The sequence below is a fragment of the Morchella sextelata genome (assembly GCF_020137385.1).
Source record: "Morchella sextelata strain SCLS chromosome Unknown scls_11, whole genome shotgun sequence".
Lineage (NCBI taxonomy): Eukaryota > Fungi > Ascomycota > Pezizomycetes > Pezizales > Morchellaceae > Morchella > Morchella sextelata.
Window position 1 is genome coordinate 1,717,506 of NW_025408626.1, and position 17,850 is coordinate 1,735,355.

The 17,850-nt window shown below is 48.7% G+C and overlaps 5 protein-coding genes across 5 annotated transcripts; 3 read left to right on the forward strand and 2 right to left on the reverse strand.

Moving 5' to 3' along the window:
- Positions 1 to 131: 131 nt before the first annotated feature.
- Positions 132 to 2,427, reverse strand: H6S33_001877 (uncharacterized protein; the record flags this gene model as incomplete). Its single annotated transcript, XM_044833253.1, has 5 exons — positions 132 to 203; positions 264 to 1,352; positions 1,418 to 1,762; positions 1,826 to 1,872; positions 1,926 to 2,427. The coding sequence occupies 5 exons, from the start codon at positions 2,425 to 2,427 to the stop codon at positions 132 to 134; spliced, it is 2,055 nt and encodes a 684-aa protein (XP_044693938.1).
- A 922-nt stretch (positions 2,428 to 3,349) lies between these two features.
- On the forward strand, positions 3,350 to 5,503 carry H6S33_001878 (uncharacterized protein; the record flags this gene model as incomplete). Its single annotated transcript, XM_044833254.1, has 3 exons — positions 3,350 to 3,628; positions 3,678 to 3,893; positions 3,944 to 5,503. The coding sequence occupies 3 exons, from the start codon at positions 3,350 to 3,352 to the stop codon at positions 5,501 to 5,503; spliced, it is 2,055 nt and encodes a 684-aa protein (XP_044693939.1).
- A 1,490-nt stretch (positions 5,504 to 6,993) lies between these two features.
- H6S33_001879 (uncharacterized protein) lies at positions 6,994 to 9,393 on the reverse strand (the record flags this gene model as incomplete). Its single annotated transcript, XM_044833255.1, has 9 exons — positions 6,994 to 7,216; positions 7,269 to 8,146; positions 8,195 to 8,232; positions 8,289 to 8,381; positions 8,441 to 8,463; positions 8,527 to 8,597; positions 8,651 to 8,737; positions 8,829 to 8,839; positions 8,913 to 9,393. The coding sequence occupies 9 exons, from the start codon at positions 9,391 to 9,393 to the stop codon at positions 6,994 to 6,996; spliced, it is 1,905 nt and encodes a 634-aa protein (XP_044693940.1).
- A 2,921-nt stretch (positions 9,394 to 12,314) lies between these two features.
- H6S33_001880 (uncharacterized protein) lies at positions 12,315 to 14,058 on the forward strand (the record flags this gene model as incomplete). The annotated part of the gene is made up of 2 exons (XM_044833256.1): positions 12,315 to 12,916; positions 12,978 to 14,058. The coding sequence occupies 2 exons, from the start codon at positions 12,315 to 12,317 to the stop codon at positions 14,056 to 14,058; spliced, it is 1,683 nt and encodes a 560-aa protein (XP_044693941.1).
- A 1,038-nt stretch (positions 14,059 to 15,096) lies between these two features.
- H6S33_001881 (uncharacterized protein) lies at positions 15,097 to 16,479 on the forward strand (the record flags this gene model as incomplete). Its single annotated transcript, XM_044833258.1, has 1 exon — positions 15,097 to 16,479. The coding sequence occupies one exon, from the start codon at positions 15,097 to 15,099 to the stop codon at positions 16,477 to 16,479; it is 1,383 nt and encodes a 460-aa protein (XP_044693942.1).
- Between the last annotated feature and the right edge of the window lie 1,371 nt (positions 16,480 to 17,850).

Sequence of the window (17,850 nt, forward strand, 5' to 3'; positions counted from 1 at the left end):
AAGGACACGTTTCCCTCCATAGGAAAAAGAAATAACGCCGTTTATTGCAAAACGAAAAAGGCAAAAAGTAAAACAACCTTAAGTCGCCGAATAATTAAATCTAATCCACTAGCTAGGCTAGTATTTCTCTCCTATGCTTCATATGCCTTTTTAAGTACATCAAAGTGTGCTTTCTGCTCAGTCGCTAGTTTACCTTCCGTATCCTACCGCACGTATACAGTAAATAACTACTCTTCAAACTGCTAAAGGAAAGGTAAACTCACTGATATAATTGTCAGAACCAATGAATAATTATTGAACAAAAATCGCTCCCTCTTTCCTTTCTCCCCAATCCCAGCACTGAGCTTGGTCAAGAACGATTCGAAATCTCCCCTTAAGCGTCCCAGACTATTCGCAACAGGTTCATCATCGCCGGCCTCGCTACTCAGGGCTAGTATTCCTTGAACAAAACATGCGAACCTCTGCGTGAGGAAGTGTGGTGCAGCACTTTGTTTAGCTGTATTTGTTGCTGCCAAACCAAGAGCGCTGAGTTGGCCTCTCCCGCTGCCACTACCAATAAGAGAGGATTTGCGGAGTGACTCGCAATGGGCATCCATAACAATCTGGAACCGAGGCCAGAGAAGCATGCTGGTCGCGTTGATGTATGCGTCCGCTGCAGGAACCCGGCGCTTTTGCATTTCGAAGGCGGAATATTGGTTTAGTCTTACGCATAGTAAAACGCCGTGACAATCAAGTGTGGCATCAATGAGGTGTTTGGTGACCGTTTGTGCAAGCGCGAAAGTGGGCGAAAATATGGCAGAGAACATTGCCGATGCTTGATCATAGGTTTTATGAGAGAAAAAGTCTGTAATGAAGAGATATTCCGCACATGCATTCTCGACGAGGGCAGCATTGAAGTGGCGAAAGTAAACTTCCGGATAGTGGGTCGTTCTGTCCTCCTCGGCCTGATGAGAGGTCATAATTGGTGCAGTCCGGTTTTTGAGGGTGTCGATCCGGCGACCAATATTGAAAGGGTCATATGAAGCCGCTGGGACCGATTTGAGAGATGGGAGAAGGTTGTTTCTTCGTGCCGGCTCGTCTTGACCAACTGTATCATGCTTGTCCATGGTGTGAAGTTTGAGTTTCTGAAGTGCTGCATTATAGCGCTGGAAGTGACTGAGGTAGTACCAACGCATTGTGTTGATATAAGCTTGCCCAATTTCTTCTGCAAGTTGCGCATGGTGGGTTGCCATGAATAGGAAGAGTTCCTTGTACCGAATGAATCCTTGCTGCTGGATGATTTGGGCGTTTGCACCAGGAACTCTAATGGCTTTTATTTTGGCCACGAAGAAATCCCTTACCCTTTCGATCGCCTGAGCATAGTTAGTATAAGGTCAAATACTCAAAAATCGACAAGTCTTAATATGGGAAAGCAGACTTTATGCGTGAGTCTTTCTAATTCCGGCTTGACATCTTGTGCTGCTTTGACCTTGGTAGCATCCAGGACTTCGATGGCTTTCATCTTACGATCTGCTTCTTTCAGAGCCTTCACCCAACTATCATTGACCTCGCCCTCCACGATCTTTCGTATAACCCTTGGCGATAATGCAATATCTTCCACGACGGGACCGATCGCTTTCTCAACATTTTTCCTATTATCAAGACGCTGATTAAGATTCGTTGAGCGGTTCTGCAGGGTCTCGATTTCCGCGCTGACAACCCCAAGGTCCGTCTGAAAGGCGTAAAGATAGGATTCAACAGATTTAAGAACTTCGTCGCAAGCCTATTTCGAATAATCCTGAGGTAAGCGAAAATCCGTGGGATTATAGGTAGAGATCGTGAGCACTTTTATGGACCGATGTAGATCAACAAACTTGCCCTGTTCCCGCTCATCTACACATCCCTGTTAGCGCTGGTTCATATCCACCAAGAAGTCTAGAACTCACAATCCACCAGTGTGTTCACGCTATGTTTCCTAGCTCTCGCTGCCAGCTCCTGAGCTTCCGCCTCTCGCTGTTCCTCTTTCTGAACAAACTCCTCCAGACTCAATGCCCCAAAGTTGATATCCTCTAAATCCTCGATATCTGGCTCTCGGCCAGCTTCCTCCTCACCAGCGTCGACTTCGAGACCGGACTTCACTTGTACGCCGAGTATCCCCTCTAAGACGTCCAATGGGTCCCGGATACCTGATGGTATAGGAGCTGTCGCCGCGCGCCTCAGGCCAAATGTCTGTTGCTGTTGTCGCACTGAGCTGGCGAGACTCGTGGTAGAAGCATTGGCCGATGATGAAAGGCTCAATGATGATGTCCGGTGAGCAAGCTGCGGCCGGCTTCCAGGTCTGCGGCCAGGTAGAGGACTTGGGGAGCTGCTATTCGGATATAGCGGTGCTGGAGATGAAGATCGCACAGGAGCGTTTGCATTCGAGTTCCAAGCTCCAGGTCTCCACATGATACAATCTCGGTGTAATGATTCAGAAAATAGCTGTGGACAACAATGGGAGCAACTTGCAGGAGCTGAGTCTAGAATGAGGCTGAAAACGTATAGAGGTGCCAAGGCTTTATTAGAGCTTGCCGAGGTAGGGTAACTACGTGTCGCCAGTTTCAGTTATGTTTGCATCCGTATATCTCCGGATCGATTCCGGTCCCCAGTTGCAATTGGCCAACACAAGATCAACCACAACAGAATACAATTTAGATTGGAGGCCATATGTTTGGTTCTCTATCAATCTATCCTCTTTAAATTTCGATATAGTAATTGTGAAGATAAACTTGGTGTTCATATAGGTAATGCATTTTTCCGAGGTTATCGTGTCGTCTTAAAATTATTCATGAGCAGCATATATTTTAACTTTCTTTAAAAGCAGGCTCCCCACAACGTTCAGCTATTAAATCTTTCTTTAAGACGATTGTCCAGAGATGAATCCTAGATTATGGCTGGTAATAGTCTAAAAGCGAATATTGGGCGCTAACTCAATGATGCGTTATCGAGTGATGTTTTATGATTGAAATAGCCGCCAACCAGAAGGTTCGTCTCCCTTCCACTAAATTTAGTAGGTACGTACATGCATTACTGATCGAAATTGGAACCCTCCATTGCTTTTGATCAAGGCAGGAGGGAGATACTGATAGGTTCTCCAACCGATGTCTGCGACGTGACAGAACTGCAATATGATCCGAAATCTCTTAAGCGCGCTGCTTCAATGTCTACCTGGCAAGGGCAAGGTTGCCATCAGTGTTTACCCGCGAGGCCCGATGTATTGCAGCCTTAAGGAGGGGTACTTAAGCCAGGACATATCTTTATACTACACTATGATTACGACGATCGATAAAGTACTCATCATTCACCAGCATTCTTGTTAGCATAAACCAACATGACTTCGAACGTCGAAATCCCCAACTTAAGCTCTTACAAACTAAATGTTACATTTCACGAAGATCACTCAAAACAGATAGCAGAAAACGGAGAAACTATCACATGGAGGAAGGAAAGGGAGCTTGGAAAGGGAGGCTTTGGGAGCGTAAGGCTTGAAAAAGCGGTGATTGGGGGGATGGAATCCATGAGGGCAGTCAAAAGGATTTTACGAGGCTCATCCACCACAAACAACCTTTATATTCAACGTGAAGTAAAGGCGTTGATAATGGTCCAGGATGTAAGAATGTCATTTGAACTGTTTGGAGCTGGTACTAATGTCCCGAAAGCGCCTGGATTTATTTGTCGAGTTTTTCGGATGGTACGAAGATGATTTTTATTTTTTCATCGCGATGGAATACGCTCCACTCGGTGATCTGGGCAGTTATATCAAGAGTTTTAAAGGAGATGCCCACTCGAATGCCGTCATCATCACCCAGCAACTATTGGGAGCGCTCGTAATCCTGCACGAGAGAAAGATCTATCACCGCGATCTGAAACCTCCGGTTCTAAACCCTGTGGCCAGTAAAGAAAATAAAAGCTGATGGACCTGTAGAATGTTCTTATTACGTCATGGTCACCACTCCACGTCAAGCTAGCTGATTTTGGGGCGTCCAAATCCACAATAAACACCATGTTAAGGACTCAATGTGGAACCGTAACTTATCAAGCCCCAGAGATGCTAGGATTATCGATTCAAAGGCACGCCTTAGGAGGAGAATATCCATTTGCTCTCGATATGTGGTCATTGGGCTGTATGGTTTATGAATTGTTGACGACGGAGGCGCCATTTCTGGAAGAGCCGGCTCCAGAGGAGGAAGTTTCCGAGGTATCGTGGATTGCAGATGGTCCACCCGAGCGTTCGATCAACATGGCAATGTTGATTGATTTCTGTGAAGAAAAGATCGATTTCCCCTTCCAACCGTTGCACAACGCGAGCGTCGGTCTCAAGGGCATAGACTTTATCATGAAGCTATTAGTTGCTAGTCCCGAATTCCGCATGACGGCAGAAGCGGCGTTAAAACACGATTGGTTTACCCAGTTAGGGTCTTCAGATGCATATTTCGAAGACATCACAAACGAAATGATCTCCCTGGGTATTGATTCTACGTTAGCTAAAAGTCTCATTCGTGCACACAGAGAGAGCCCTAGCCCAGACAAAATTCAAGATATCCTCAATGCAGTGGGAAAAAACTATGTATCCTTAGCATATGACGCATCGCACAAAGGATGTACTTCGCTCCTAGATATGCTATTAAAAACCTTCAAAGGAGACACGAATTTACCCCATACTACCATTAAGGGGTGGAGTTTATTGCAGACTGCAGCCAAAGGGGGTCACCTTGGTGTGGTAAAATTGCTCCTTGATTGGGGTGCAAATATCAATGCCGAGGCTGGCCCCGTCTGGAGAGGGCGAACAGCGCTGCAAGCTGCAGCAGAGTCAGGAAACACCAAATTGGTCAGGTTCTTATTGGAAAACGGAGCAGATATTCACGCCAAGGCGGCGCAAAAAGGAGGCCTCACAGCCCTACAAGCGGCCGCTTCCTATGGTTTTACGGAGATATTGGTGGACCTCGTAAAGAAACATAAGGCTGAAGTAAATGAAAAGCCATGTGATTTGGATGGACGAACAGCATTGCAGGCTGCAGCTGGGAACGGGCAAGAAGGAGCAGTAGATTTTCTTTTGCGAAATGGTGCTGAGGTAAACACAATGCCCTGTAAACAAAAGGGACGCACCGCGTTACAAGCCGCTGCTGGCGGTGGGTTTGTCTATATTGTCGAAATGCTTCTAGAGAAGTCGGCCGATGTCAATGCGGAGCCCTGCAATCTTTGGGGCCGAACGGCAATACAGGCAGCCGCAGAGAACGGACACACCGATGTAGTCCAGTTATTATTGGAAAACTCGGCCGATGTAAACGCTGGGCCGTGCGAAAAGAAGGGCAAAACAGCTCTATGGGCAGCAGCAGAGGGCGGACATTCGAATGTTGTGAGGTTACTTTTGGAGTCTGGAGCCGACATCAATTGTGATAGATGTGGTCCAACGGCGTTGGAGATAGCAGAAGAGAATGGTCATCACTCGATTGTAGAGCTCCTTTCGGACAGCTCTTTTTATTAAAATGGATGTAGGTTAGAACTCCATGGGAGTATGCATGGGTGGGATCATGGGATCGACGCTATATACTTGTATGTATTGATTATTTGTTGTTCAGGTTCATAAACCATTGATTTGATTATTTCAAATGCTAGCTTTATCCATGGAGAATATAACCGTCCATTTGGAGAAACTTAGAAATAACACTTAGTTATGAGCTATAACATGTACACCCGCAGGAAAGGAGTGAGGAAACAACGAGTGCAACCAATCCGAACCCCAATGAAAAAGTGAAAATGGAAATGAATAGAAGTAATATGACTACACAATGAGATACAGAATAGATACTACGGCCTCTGAACTATATTTACCACTTTTTATGACTTCCCTTGTTCTTTACTACTGCTGCAATTCTCTTTGGTATGCTGTCAATGATTTTATATACATTTTCCCAATCTAGCCTTTCCCACTCTTCCCTAGCTTGGGCTTCAATAACTTTTATGTTTTCATTCAGAGTAGCCTCCCTTCGCTTTCCGGAATTGTCAAAAGGCATGGCTAGGGAATACTCGTGGGGCTGTATTGCGGGTGCGGGGATGTCAAGTTAGACGCACTCGTTGTCACGCTACTCGTTGTTTCCTCACTTTTTTCCTGCGGGTGTACATAAGTTCTAACTCGATAGACTCTTGGCGCACGTGGAGATTGAAACGGCTGGGAAAAGCAAGCAGGAGTCTTCGTATTCTTTCACATCTGTTGTACTTATGCCCAATAGCTAAGGTCTGCTTACGAGAAAGACTTCTACAGAAATCATATTCTTCCATATGCAATCTCCAACCTCATGATCAAGCTTCCCTCACGGTTTACCATAACTGCGTCACAAACGATCACTCGATTGCGCATCTTGTCTCGCGGGCCGGAGTAACATGTACCTTGTATGTACAGCGCCTTAAAACAACTTACAATTGTATTGAGTCTTAATCACCATGGCCAGAATATCTAGTTGATTCTCATATTTAGCACTCCGAGCAGGAGTACAATTATTCTAGAGAGCTTGCACCTCTGTGTCTAGGGCTCGCGGTTTGTAGCCAGAGATTATAAAATTATGATCAGAGGAATATATACCTGGAGTGCTTTACTGTGCTGGCTTTGTTTGAGTGATGTATGTAGGTATCTTTAGAACCTGCTTATAAATATAGGAGGAGATAGATATATTATATTACAGTTCAATATTCCATGCAGTTATAGGGCGTCCTCATATCTAATTATTACCATCATCAACATCATTACCCTCATCGACCACCCACGACGCACAACCGCAGAACAGCACAGAACAAGACTAAACAGCACAATAAAACTAAGCACACAAGAGAGCGCACAAAAAAGCATACAAAAAGAAAAGAAAACGCACAGAAATCAACAAAAACAAACGAACCCAAACCCGCTGTAATTTATTAACACGCATTCCCACCAATCTACACTACTCTTCCAATAGCTACAACACACACCCACGCACCTTATTACAATATAAACCTGAACCCCGTCTCCCTTGGCCGCCCCTCCAACACATTTTTCCTCTCACGTCTGAGATTCTTTCTCTTCAGCCGCCACCGCTGAAGGTATGCCAGCAGACACACCATGACCAGCGCCCCACAGCATGTCGACATACCGCGGACGTAGTATGGGCCGTCTTCTGGAGGGTATAGCTTTGTCCCGAGTAGGGGCCCGCATTGGCTGCCAGACCTATCGTATTAGCCAATCATTCATGAAGAAGAAGAAATAACGTCGCACTTACCCAACAACTTGGACTAGTCCAATCCCGGCGCCACGGCCGCTCTCGCTCTCACCGTTGTTGACAACCCAGACCATCACCAGCGCAATCGCAGAGAATATGCCGCCAGCAGCCATGAATACGCCTGTGTATTTTACGCCCACGCCCACGGTCTCGCTCTTCACCCACTGTGCTTCGCTCACATAGCTCTCCCACCACCGTCCTGGCCCGGCAGCCTCTACGGACTCCACACCAGCAAGTGCAGTGTCCAGAGAGCTCTGGAGACTCCCGGTTGCGGCAAGCAGCGCATAGCCGATGGCACCAAGGAGACAGCACAAAATTATCGGGATGCTGCGGGTGGTGTAGCGGTCGGATATCCACGTACTCAGCAGGACAAGCACAAACGCGAATATATACGGCGGAGCCGAGAGCGCCTGTGCCGTGGTTGACTTGTATCCCATGTCATTGATTATAGTGGGTAGAAATACAGGCAGGCTAGAGAACGAAACGTTGCAGAAGAAGTACATCAACGCAACAATCCAGTTTCCGCCGTCTCGAAGTGCTGCAAACACTTCGCTCCAGCGCACACCGCTCTGGTGGTCTTCCTCCTCACGCATTGTGGCAGCGGCGGAGTGATCGCCCTCGTCGGTGACGACGAGGAGGCGTCGGCGCGCGATCTTCTTTTCGTCGGTGGTGAGGAAGCGCGCGTCAGAGGGGAGGTCGGGGATGATGTAGTAGGCGACGACGGCCGCGATCATGGACGGGAAGCCTTCAAGGATGAAGAGGAGACGCCAGGGAGCTATGGCGGACGGGATAGAGGTAAGGGCATATGCGAGGAAGCCGGCATAAGCTGTTGCGAGAGGGGCGGCAGATATAAAAAGACCGCATCGGAGGGCGAGTTCCTAGTGGACATTAGGACAAGAAATAAGAGATGGATTGGGAGTATCTACTTCGCGGCGGTAGAAGAAGGAGAGGTAGAATGGGACACCTGCGGTCTAGATCAGTATCTATGTTGGCAACAAATTATCAGATTGTTCGATGTACCTGGACCAAAAGCAGCTTCGGTGATGCCGAGCAATGCCCGGAAAAATAGCATATACCACCAGTTTGTGGCCAGTCCTTCTATACTTCCGCTCTCTTCGATTAGCTTCTCGTGTTATACCGAATATGGGACGAAATTGGTTCGGAGGTCTCACGCATGCTTGCTACAAACCCCCATCTATTATTGGCCTCGTTAGTGAATTGAGTTTTGAGTAATACTGCTGGGTTTGAATAGACTTACCCCATTACACAGCATGCGATGTATTTGTGTGCCGCAAACACCTTGTAACACAGTGTCATCCATTCAAAACTCTAGAAACATGTCAGTACTTTATTCACCAACTATGATTCGGAGCGGTGCTTACAATGTACGTCATGTAGAACGCTGTCAGCAGCCACTCATATTGGGCTCCGGTCAGCCCCAGATCCTTATTCATACCCGCTACTTTCGCCTAAACCACACCCATGTCAGCCTGCGGTCCCCCACCCCCTGCCTGCATCTCCTAACCCCAACTGCAATCCACTCAACATGTAGGTACTAACATTTCCGATATCTGCACCACACCCCACCACATTAGCCATCACCACCCCGCCACAGGTTATCCAGGAGAGAGAGGGATACGCAACTACTACGATCCAAGAACGACAGCATATACAGCGCCGCCAAAAAGCCGACCAAGTGCAGGTCAAACTTCCTTACGACCTTCCCTTCCTCCTCTCTCGTGTACAGGAATTCCTTCCTCATCCTGGGCCGCCGTCTCCGTCGTCTCCGTATATTTGACGATGATCCCTCCTCATCACTGGCATCGTATACTACCGCACCGCCACTGGCCCCTCCTTCGTCCCCAGAACTATCGTGTCCGGGTGCTATCAGGGTGCCGTGCTCATCTGCATACACCTCTTCCTGTTCCTTTGCCGATCGTGACAACGGCCGCAGCTCATACCCGTCCTCTCCGGTGACCGCAAACCCAGAATTGCTATCGGTGTCGCTCTCGGGGGTGTGAATGTAGGGATCCTCGTCGTCGTCTGCATCTACGGCGGAGGAGGGGTGGTAGCTAGTTGCTGGAGGGGTGAGCTCCAGCGGGGAGGACGAGGATGAGTCTGGCATTGCAGAGAGATTAAGAGTGAGTATTCAGGGGATTTCTCTCTCCCTCTCCGTGGGTCTCGTGTGAGGTGGGAATAGTCGATTTGGGGGGGGGGGGGGGGGTGTCGCGAGATCAGTGGGCAGTGGGTGTTGGGTGTGAGGCTCACACTTGAAAGCCCGCTTGGGCCATCTGTGGCTGTTGAGTGTTGAGCTGTGGGAGCTGCACCTTGGCGGGTCGCGTAGCAACCCCCGTTATTGGACCCTTGACCGGTTTCTAGACTGAAAAGCACCTACTAGTAGAGGAGCCACCGTTACATGTGAATACCACAGTCCCATACTCTCCTCTAGTACGATTTTCAGTACCCTTAAGTAGAATCCACCTCACAAAAGTAACGATTTGGGTATGCTGGTCCGTCTCGAACTCAGACCTCTACTAGGTGTCGCAAGCTGTTCCAGAAGTGCCGGATTTGAAGAGTACATGTAGTTTTCTGCCATCAAGAAATGGGGATTATGCGTTCCAAAGAATCCAACGAGTACTGAGCTTGATCATTTCTCTACCCTTGAGCTTGTCTGTCCCCGGGTCAAGACTCGGTTGTTTAGCTACATGTATCGTTACACAAACCACCCGAGCGATCCATTTATTTCCCTTGGCGCATGTGCTCCTTCCTTGGCACCCAGTGGGTTAGGTTTCCTATCAAGCCAGCTCCAAACGAGCAAAAAAGAAATCATGGGCGGACCGGGATTCGAACCCAGATCTCCTGCATTTCGTTGGCACTTAATCACCTACGTCGTCCCACTTGAGCCCCAGCGCCTGCCCTCGGCACCGCCTGAGAGGGGGGGGAATCGAACGTGTAACATCACCTCACCAAGCCAAGTGCTCTACCATTGAGCTATCTGCCCCTTAGTAACTGTGACGAAACACAGAGAAACATGGTGGTGGTGTGCAGACCTGGTCATGCTAGGATCAGAGGAGTGTGGGCGCGTTGGTTGGGTTGGACTGACGGCGGCAAAATCCGTGGATGCCGTTTTGAGGACCGGCTAAGGCTTAGTTGTTACGGAGGAGGCCTTCATGGATCATCACTCGAAGGACAAGACGCTACCATATATTACATTACAGGCTGGAAGTGAGGCAAAGCCTACTGAAACATGGCATGCCTGATCTATGTAACTCACCCGATAAGGTTGTTGCATAAAACTCAACTGCCTCTCAAATATATAGCAGACATTGATCCCGATGCAATTTCGCGCGACGGAAGATAGTTCTTTACCGCTATATCTATGGATCACTGGAATACCAAAAGTACAATTTTTAAGCTGGGCAGCACTGGTTCAAGCTGAACCTGAGCGCCATTATACTCACGAACCACCACTCGCTACTTGCATTGCGAGAGAGTCTCTCGCTGGGTTCCAGAACGCTAAATTATAAAGCCAGAGGGTCCTGGAGATCCCATGCAAGTGGTACGAATATACTTAGTAATAACCTCGGACGACCGTTATTTTTCTAATATATACGTGGAATAAAGGTACCGGTTTGGCAACAGGCTACAGCCCAAAGTTTTTCAGCCTCTAAATTGTAGATCTAATTCTTATCGTATACGCCGTCAATTATAAAATTGACGGCGTAAAAGTGGCCACTACGCAATATAATAGCGGCGCCTTTTTCATATGCATCTTGTAAATTACTCGTATGCGAAGAGGGGCTTGGTGAAAACGACGCATTGAGCTGCCACGTGGCATACTACATACATGTAGGACACGAGACACGACTTTAACAACGTCACACTCATAAGTTCAAATATCTGTCCCGAAGACTTGCATGAAGCAGAGGTTGGGCTCAGCAATACTTGTATCAATTGATCGTTTCTCCGGTCCTACTTCGACATGTTACAATCGGCCGTACTTGTTCCAACCCTCAGAACAGCGAAGTTATACAATGCTGACTTTGAATAGGAAGTTATAGATGCTCGCCACGTACTGAAACACATAAAGCCACTTCTTAAACAACATTCCATACTGTTGCTGAAATATCGTATGACGGGGTGAATGTAATATGCATGCAATATGCACACGCTACATCTCTAGTTGACGGTGGGCGAGATTTGGGGGGGACTCGCACATCTAGTATGGAAAGAAATGATCGTCTTCTATTCTTGTGTTTAGGATGGCCTTGTATCAGTACGGGAAGTCCATCCCTGCTACGATGCTTGCATACAATCTTCATGATGGAGGAGTACATGAGAAGCAGCACAAGAGGATATCACATTTCTCGCGTTTGCCCTTAAATTAACGATGAGGTAGAAATAAGCACACATTTCTTCTCTAAAAAGAAATGCGGGGGGCCTTATTCGAAAATATCATTCTCTTCATAGGCCATCACTCGCTCAAGCTACACACGGACCCTCTTCGATGATTATTTACGGGAAGATACATAGAAATATTAACTGGGCCAACCAAACCGCTCAGAATTATGAATTATTACCCGTAACGCCTCAAGAACTGGATCTCGACACGATCCGTCGGTGGTCCCGATTAAACTTGCAGAGCATGAGAGAATATCAAGGAAGCGAATATTCCTTTTTCCCGATGTTTCTGTTTGTTTGCTACTTTGGCAAGCCTCATACCGACAGCTCTGCAAGGCAAGAGCACCCAGGGAAAGAGTTTTCAAGACTGCAAACGAGGTCTCACACGGATAATCACTGCTTTTTCCAGTCCAGACCGGTATTCTCGGGGGGCCTTATTTACTTGGCAATTCGACCAGGTGGTTGTCGCCAGTACACACTGGAACATTTGATTTAATAATAGCTGGATACTGAGTATTGATATATATATATATATAAATATTCATGAGCTGTGCGTGGTTTTGGCTTTGGTAGTATCAGAGCCAGTTCGTTATTGGACATTATACAAATTTAACTCTTTTAAAAAAGTGCAACATCTTTACCACAATGCCGAGAAACCCCAAACGCTCTTCGGTCTCGCCAGATAGAAATAATCAGGCTCCAGGGGACCTGGCCCGTTATCTAGAAACCCTCGTGTCACCCATTACCGAACTAAACAATCTTCTAGAAACACTACCAAACATTATACCACAACTTCACGCTCATGTAGCTACCTCAGAGGAGTTGTCCGTCAAGGCTCAACGAATCAAGGAGCTGGAGGCCGCAGTCGCGGCATTTGATTCGGTACATATGAAGACCTCAGAGGCCCTGAAGGTTGAGGTTGGTAATCTCAAGAAGCGTCTCGAGCACGAAGGGAAGCACGTTGGGTCACTGAAGAATGACCACGACAGGAGATTGGAGAAAATTAAGTTAGAGCACAAGCAAGCTGTTGAAAAACTGGAGCTAAGTCACTCTGCCATGGTGGAGAGTCTTGAGAAAAAACATCAGGATCAATTGAGAGACGAAAGGAATGAGTTGGATAAAGTGAAGAGGGAGATGGAAGATGTGGATGTGAAGAATTGTGGTTTGAGGGAAAAGTTAGATTTGGCCAACGAAAAGCTCAGACTGTTGGAGGCGAACATGGCGTGTCTGCCTGACGATAATATTTTGTACCCGATCCCCGCTCACCCCCAAACGCCAGATGTAAAAACACTACTGATATATGGATAGTGAGGAGAAATGGAAAGACCTAGCGAGGGTGTTCCATCTTTTCTGCAAGGAACAGTTTACGAACATCCCAGAAACGCCCACCAATCACAAGCTCACCCTCCAAGAATCATCATATCTCGTCAATTTTGCCACAGCCCTGCCCTTCCCGTTGCCCACCAGTGACACTCAGGCATCCGTCCTCCTACATCTTGCTCTTGTGCAGCATCACATATCCAGCACTTTATGCAAGAACATCTTTCGAACAATTGTGGTTCCCAGCACTTGCCCGGACGCTTCTACAATCTTCGAGTCGATCTCCACCGTGCTTTACCGCAAGAGCCCACACCTCGAGTCAACTTGGCGTAGTCTCACCACCACCGCTCTCTCCCACACCGGGTCCAAAGGCTCTTTGAATACAAAAGTTCAAGACATGGCCACAGAGATCATAGATCTCACATATCTCCTGATCCCCTCTGGCAATCACGACAGCGTCCATGAGAAGCTGTGCGGTCTTTTCAAAATCGCATTCACCACCTGGCGGCCGACGCAGCGCTGCTCAGCACGCATCTTTGCGACCACCGATCTCGGCGATGACAACGATGCCGAGCAGTGGGGATCACAGGTTGAGCAGGACGAGTTTGGGTGTGCTTCGGATATGGATGAAACCGAACAGCAATGCAACAGCAAGGTGCTGTGTCTATTCCCACGCGTGTACCGCGAAGATCAGGACGGGGGGCGCCATGTGTATTTCCCGGGAACGGCGCTGTATGCGGATTCGGGGGCATATGTGGCCGGACTGAAAGAGCATAGGGTCATACAGAACCTAAGGGAGGAGCTGACAAAGAAGAAGCAAGCGGAGTCGGGGGGATCGGTATTGCATGGTAGTAGACGGAGTCGGAGGCTAAGCGTGAATAGGCCGTTGCCGCAGCCGGTGCCGACGCAGGTGCTGGTGCACAAGCCCAGGATTGGTACAGGCAAGGCTTTGGAAGCCGCAGGCCAGCAACAGCAGGTGGTGAGAGTGGCCGGAGCGGCGGGAAGGTCAGCGGAGGGTATGGGACCGGCCGAAGCCGAGGGATCCGGAGCAATATTGGGGTCGACCTAGCTAGTTGTTTAGATTTTGTGGTGGCATTATGTCTTCACCCACCGGGCCACCAGGTAAGATCTAGGAATTTGTTATTTATTTGGGGTGATTTTTAACGTATCTATAGTTCTTTGTTTATTGGGAAGATTTTCCGGATATATCGAAGTGATTATTGTATTGCATATTTTGCACATCTAGATTTTTTTCATTTTGGTCTACCCAAGGATAATTAAACCCAAAGGTTGTTGCAATTACATTCAGTTAAAGTCAGAACGAGTGACTTAATCCAGTGAGTTTCATGACCTCTAACCCCTCACCATAAATACATCACCTCCCCCCCCGGCCCTCGGCCCCCCGGGGCCCCGCCCATCGCCACCATCTTCACAGGAACTCACTCGTTCGAGTGCAATCCCGTGAGTCCAAAAATAGCCCAAATCCCTCAGCCCACGGCACCAGCACCGAAATGAACCATTCCCAAACAGGCCATGTAAGCGAGGTCGTACCCCGCTGGTGTTTTCATTGCTTTTCCCCTAACCACGGAAGTCGGGAGGGAGATGGAGGGCGCGGGTGGGGGCCAGGTGTTTGAGGTAAGAGGAAGGGGTAATGGCTAAATTGATTGAACATTGTGATGTTGTGCACGTGTTTTCACGTAGAGTACATTGTGGTTTGAAATCAAGGGGTACATGTACATACATAGGGTGGAGTGGGATGTATACTAAACTTGCCTGTATGTACGGCCGGTGCTGTCGGGTCAACTACATGTAAGAAGTGATGACTCTCAATTGAGAGATACAGGGACGTGTATGTGGTATGTATATATATATTCGTTTACCTTCTGATGGTCCTGGTATGTGATATGATGTGATGTGTTCCTACGTACCCCAGAAGTCATGTTTTATAAAATAGAGTAGAGTGCATGTAGATATTATATATGGAGACATAGAAGACCACATGTAAGCATCCTTCTTCCCCGCTTCTTCCTTGGTTTTTGAAACCAACCTCCTCTTTTGTACGTGACAACCGTTCTCACACACCAAAATCCCCCATCGTTCCGGCTTCATGTCGGTCGCCCACATGACACTAAGGAAGGCCCTCTTCGAGGTAGTCGACCTTAGTTCGCTCGACAAGGTCTTTGGCCTTCCAGTGCTCACTAACACCCTCTCGGCTGAGGTTCAAAACGCAATCGGCAGCAGAGACCACCGCGACTCCTCACAACTGAACACCCTCCTCTTGTTAGGAGCCATTCAGCAAAACAAACAGCTCGCCGAAGCAGTCTCCAAGCTAGGAGACGAAATCACCTCCCTGAGGGAGTCAATCGCAGCCCCCAAAGCTGCTCCCACCCCCTCAGACCCTCTCATCGTCCAAAAACTGGACACCCTCATCGGGAGAACCAGCCTCCCCCCTCCCACACCCCAGGCCCCCCACAGACCTTCCCCGCCCGCCAAGCCTGCCCAACCGAGGGCAACCCCCATGTATGCACAAGTGGTTCGATCCACTCCCAACCCACCCAACCCCCCCAGCAAGAAGGCAGCCAAGGCAGCCGCAGCCCCGGCCCCAGGATCCGCCCCGAAGGCGAAGCCCCTACCGTCTGCCCACCGCCGCTTCTTCGCCACCAGGACAACCCCCAGCCCCATCGCCAATGCCGAAAGGCTGTCGGCAACCCTCCCCCGCCTCTTCGGCCAAGCCCTGGCCCGAAGCCATCAAGTCGCCCCCGTCACCTCCCTCACCGTCACCATCAACAACAGAGGCACAGTCTCTGTTACCGCTCCCCCCACCGTCCCATCAACGGTCTACACACCGTTCTTCGAAGCCCTCACCACGATCCTAAACGTGGAGGTAGCCTCCCCAGAAAACCCCTACACCACCTTCCGCCCCGCTCCCACCAACGTCGATCTCGCCATCCATGGCGTCCCCCTCTACGAGCTCCCCAATCAGGAATGCCTAGAGGAAATCCTACCCTCTGCACTTAAGCTAGCCGTTGGCATCACCCCCTCTGCCGTCCGTTTCCTAAACACGGATGAAACCTCCCGCTCCTCCAAGGCCACCACCTCTGTCATTGTCTCCGTGACGGCGGAAGAGGCAGCAACCATTGGAACCACCATCCGCCTCTTCTCCCGCCCCAGACGCTGCAATGTCATGTGGCGAGCATCCTCCACCACCCAATGCAGGAACTGCTGCAAACTCGGCCACGCCACCCAGGGATGCAGGTCCCCCATCGCCTGCCCCCTGTGCACCCTCCCCCACAAGCTCCAAGACCACCGCTGCCCAGTTGCCACGTGCAAAGGAGCATCGGCGCCTCTTGAAAACTGCTGCGAAATCTCTCCCGCCAAGTGCGTCAACTGCAACGGGACCCACCGCTCTTTCGCCCCAGCCTGCCCCAACAGGAAACCCACCACTCCCCCGTCCCCCCCCAACCCCCAGACCGCGATGGAAATCTCATAAAAACGCCGCGCCACACCACCACTACCTCCAGGAGACTAGGTTCTCGGAGGCCCCATTAAGGATCTTCCCTATTTTCATAATTTTCTTTTGTCTCTGTAAGTCTTTTATAGGTGGAAAAATAGCCGGTCGGGGATAGGTCTTTACGCCATAGTTTATACTTTATGCGATTCTTTGTACCTAGAAACAATAGAGCTTGATTAAAAAAAAAAAAAAAAAGAAGACCACATGTAAGGTTTCACTCATGTCATCAGTTAATAAATTTTGAGTGTTAATTGTCGCCTATCTGCAAACAAGCAAAATGAGATATAACTCGCTTGACCGCATCATGTGGTATGCACTGTGGCCCCCGCACCGTTTACGAGAATCAGGGGCCGACGGCATGAGGGATAAGATGGTTGGCGGGAAAAAGACACTATTGTTGCCGGGGAATGATGATGCCTGATCGTGCATGAGTCGACGTTGACTGCCCCTTTTGATATCGCTTCCAAGCTATTGATCTATAGCTATAGTGCTACACGATATACGCCCAATTACCTTGTAGAGCACTCTACACACATAGAACCTCTTTAATATTCTGCAAATAAAGTAGTTAAAGTGGCCCAAATGGTCAGTTCCTTGTAGAGCTCATCGATGGTAATATTAATTACATCCCATACCAATGCAGACAGTCCCTAAATTCTCCCCCTGCACCTACTCTACAATCCCAGGAACCACTCGGCAGGATAAACCACCACCCACGTTTCTTCCAGAAACAGGTTGGCGGGAGCACCCTCTGTGCCGTACGTATACGCCTGCAAGGAAAAACAAAGAAAAGAAGGAAGAGCCCATTTCGAACTTTGTACCCCCTGGCCTTTTCGTGTTTCGCATATGATGTGATATTGGATTGGGAAGAGAGGGCTCATCTGTACCGCCACCACCACCACCACCACCACCACCACCACCACCGCCAATATGTACGGCGCAGAGGTGAACATAACAACCACGCCTCTCCCCGCCTCCTAAGCCTTCTCACCCTTTGGAGTTTGTGTAGACTCGTTCTTTCTTTCATTCTCACTTTTATACCATACAGACCGGGGGATACATACTTGTTTTCGCCCACCACATTCTTTCAAACAAACATTTCATTCTTTTAATACAACGTCAATTACACAGCCGCAGACCGTCCACCCCCACCACACACGCCGCCGTTTGAAAAGCTGTTGTTGCTTTAATTACACACCTCACGCGCACACACACCCTCACTCACAGTATTCTAGAAGCCTTGAGCTGCGCTTAAGCGGGAATTTAAAGTGTATTTAACGGTCGACGTCGCTTGTTGCTCGCTTGTTACGTTTGGCTGAAAGTGCAACAACGAGTGCGAGAACCAATCAA